This window comes from Sinocyclocheilus grahami, unplaced genomic scaffold, assembly GCF_001515645.1.
Source record: "Sinocyclocheilus grahami isolate Dianchi unplaced genomic scaffold, SAMN03320097.WGS_v1.1 scaffold273.1, whole genome shotgun sequence".
NCBI lineage: Eukaryota > Metazoa > Chordata > Actinopteri > Cypriniformes > Cyprinidae > Sinocyclocheilus > Sinocyclocheilus grahami.
Window position 1 is genome coordinate 453,735 of NW_015505452.1, and position 3,133 is coordinate 456,867.

The 3,133-nt window shown below is 34.8% G+C and overlaps 1 protein-coding gene across 1 annotated transcript in view; it reads right to left on the reverse strand.

Annotated features, from left to right (window-relative positions):
• Positions 1 to 2,386, reverse strand: part of LOC107599863 (phospholipid scramblase 1-like) — a 6,585-nt gene extending 4,199 nt beyond the window's left edge. The window contains exons 1-2 of the mRNA XM_016291570.1: positions 2,162 to 2,386; positions 1,922 to 2,083 (exon numbers count right to left, since the gene is read on the reverse strand). Of these exons, the coding sequence (XP_016147056.1) occupies positions 1,922 to 2,083; positions 2,162 to 2,386 (387 nt within the window). The remainder of the gene's footprint in view (positions 1 to 1,921; positions 2,084 to 2,161) is intronic.
• Positions 2,387 to 3,133: the final 747 nt, after the last annotated feature.

A 3,133-nucleotide genomic window follows, 5' to 3' on the forward strand; every position in this document is an offset into this window, starting at 1 on the left:
GAAAAAAACACTCTTTTAGAGAGAGCGCTGAAGCGCCCAGGGGAGGTCGCGGCGAGACTGCAGAATGGAAGCTGCAGCTCACCGAGGTTTCAGCAGCATGGATGGCAACCCCCGCTGATACACCGTCGCACCAACGCCAGCTGTTTTTCCACAACACTCGCGGAGATTCGTCCTGTAGAAGGCTCGGCTCCGAATCGAAAAGCTGATGTGCGTTTGCACGCACTCTCCTTTTATACCCGTGATGTATAAACGTCGTGTCGTGGCGAAACACGCATGCCAACTGTCATTGGCTTGTTTAGTTGACACTCGAAGGTGATTGGGCTCTCGGGCGAGATCCCAATTCGTCAGTCACGACTGACGTAACGTCGAACGTGACTGACTGAAAGGGAACTCAGTATTAACTAGGGTTGCAAACATACAGACAATTTGCTCTCAAGTGTTCACAAGGACATCCTCTGACCATTCCAGTATGGCGGATGAATAACATATATAGTTGGTAATCACCTTTGCTTTTCAAAGTAGGTATTTTCCATGAATGTCCTTTCAAGAAGAACAGACTTCCAAGAGGATGTTAACTACTACATTAACCAGCGTTAATTAATTAATCTGTTAATGTGAAGAGATGCATTAGTATATGTGCAAATTAACGTTAACAAAGATCAAGTAATGCTGAACAGTGGCATAATGAATTGTTAGTTCATGTTAACTAATGCATTAATTACAGTAACATTAGTATAACCACAAGTTAAAATTAAGTAATGCTGAACAGATGTGTTAGCAACTATGAAAATATATATTTTAATGCTATGTCGTTACTAAAACGGCCGTTTCCCTGCATATTTTGGTCTATTATGTTTTCTTACTTTTTATGTTCTTTATATCTTTTTTATATTCGGTTTAAAATGGGAAGGTTTGGGGGTATAAGGGGTCTAAAAATCTAAATCGCTTATCGATATATTTCTGAAAACACATTATACAAACATCTTAATGATATAAAAGATTTGTATTTTTTTAAACTAAAAGTAACGATCAAATTGCACATGTTAAATGTTGTAATACATCCAAATTGTATGTTTCAGCATCAATAATACAAAAATTTACATTTTGTGCTTGTAAATTTTATGTATTAGAATTTCATAATTTAATTACAAAATAAATGTAACTGTGATCCGTTTCAGATACTGAGAAAAAAAGTAATTAAATTACAGTTACTTATACAAAAAAAAATTTAACAATTACAAAGGAGTTACAGCTGAATTCTTCATATCATATGTTGAATAATATTATTTTGTTGATTTGCCTGTTTTTGAATGCCTAATGCCGGTCGTTTAGTGAAGCAATGCTATTCTGATGCTCATGATTGGTTCTCATGTTTGAATTTGGAGCACACAACATCAGTCCATCAGTTGTCACTAAAAGCTTTAGGAAACCCCATGTCTGAGAGATGCCACCATGGCGAGTGATAAAAATGCATTCCGATGCTTAATTCAAGTGATGATTCATTCAATTTGTAATCTGTAACCTATTACATTTCCAAAGTAACCTTTCCAACACTGATTAATAATACCTACATATAAACAATGAGACCAGGCTGGTTTAAATAAGCAACAAGACCATATTAGCTCTGACATTTAAAACCAAAGAAACATGTGTTTGTGAATGAGGTGTTTTGCCTTCATTGTGGGAATCAAATTTCCACAGAAATATAGCACAACTTGAAATTACTTACAGCTAATATGGGTCAGGCAACAAGGTACATGGCTTATTGAGCATACTAAATAGCATTTTAATTATAATCCAAAAAGGTTTATGTAAAGATTATGTTTAAGGTTAGAGAATAGAAAATATATTTGGTCAAATAAAACAATAAGTTAATAGTCAATGGAAAATTTAAACTTGTGTCTGAGTGTATGTTCTTCACCTCAAAGTTATGGTCCGTGTGGCAGGTACAACCAATGCATGGTCCCTCGATCTTAAATGCCGGTTCACCTTGTTCATTCTCAATCGTGAATTTAGGTAGGCAAATATGCCAGTTGTGTTGAACATATCCAATGGCAGTGCCTGGTGGAGACTGAACCTCTAGCTAAAAAACAAATACAAGATATAATATATAACACACAACATAATTAAAGCTTAAACAAGATGGGAATAACATTCATACCTTATTTCTGCTGCAGCAGCAAACAAACGGGCGCACCATTCTGATGACCACTTGATTAGAGGCATCAGTAACATTCATTATGAAAGAATGTGCACCAGGACAGAAAGACCTGTCACAACACTCGCTGTCCTCAAGAATACTGAAAACCTCTTTCCCAGTGTCATCTTTAACATTATATCTATGGACAGGCTTTATTCCACAGCAAACTTTAAGAAATGAAAACATAGGAGATAAGAATATTGTTCACTTGACTTTGCTCCATTTCATTCATGAAATGCTAATGAACAAACCTTCTCCAAGACATTCTTCTGTAGTTCCTTTTTTGTAAACAAACAACTGATCCATCTAAAACATACAATAAAATGACAGGCTCCTTGAAGTGAAAATTGCTGTGAAATAAATGCATTTGTCTAAGTCAGAGTAACATGCTAATAAACATTATTATTCATATTTTTAAAAAGCATCTCCAGTCTTATCTGACCCTGATTAAGGTCTCCAGATGAGAAGGACTGTGGTATGGATCTGGGAAAGGAATCATTATGCTGTCCTCTAGTGGAACATAACCAGACATGCCTGTGTATGTATCAAGCTCTGTTAAGCAAAACATTACAAACCGAAATCTTTAGTCTATTATGAATGGAAAATTAATGAAAATCATTCCTACACAACATTCAGTCAAGTTTATGAACTTCATATATGCAGATCACAACTTTAATAGTCACATATTCAACAGACTGGTTTAAATTTGTAAGCAATCCCTTGTGAAAAAGAAGTGTGCTTAATTGTATTAAATGTGCACTCTAGTGTACTTCAAATCTTAAAAGCATTTTTTAAAAAGTACTTGCAGATTGTTTAATATTCATGAAAAACGTCATAAAGTGTACTTATGACTAAGTGTCTTAACACACTTTAGTACACTTTAAATTAAAGGTTTTATATTATTATTTAATGTTATTTATTACTGTTATTTTG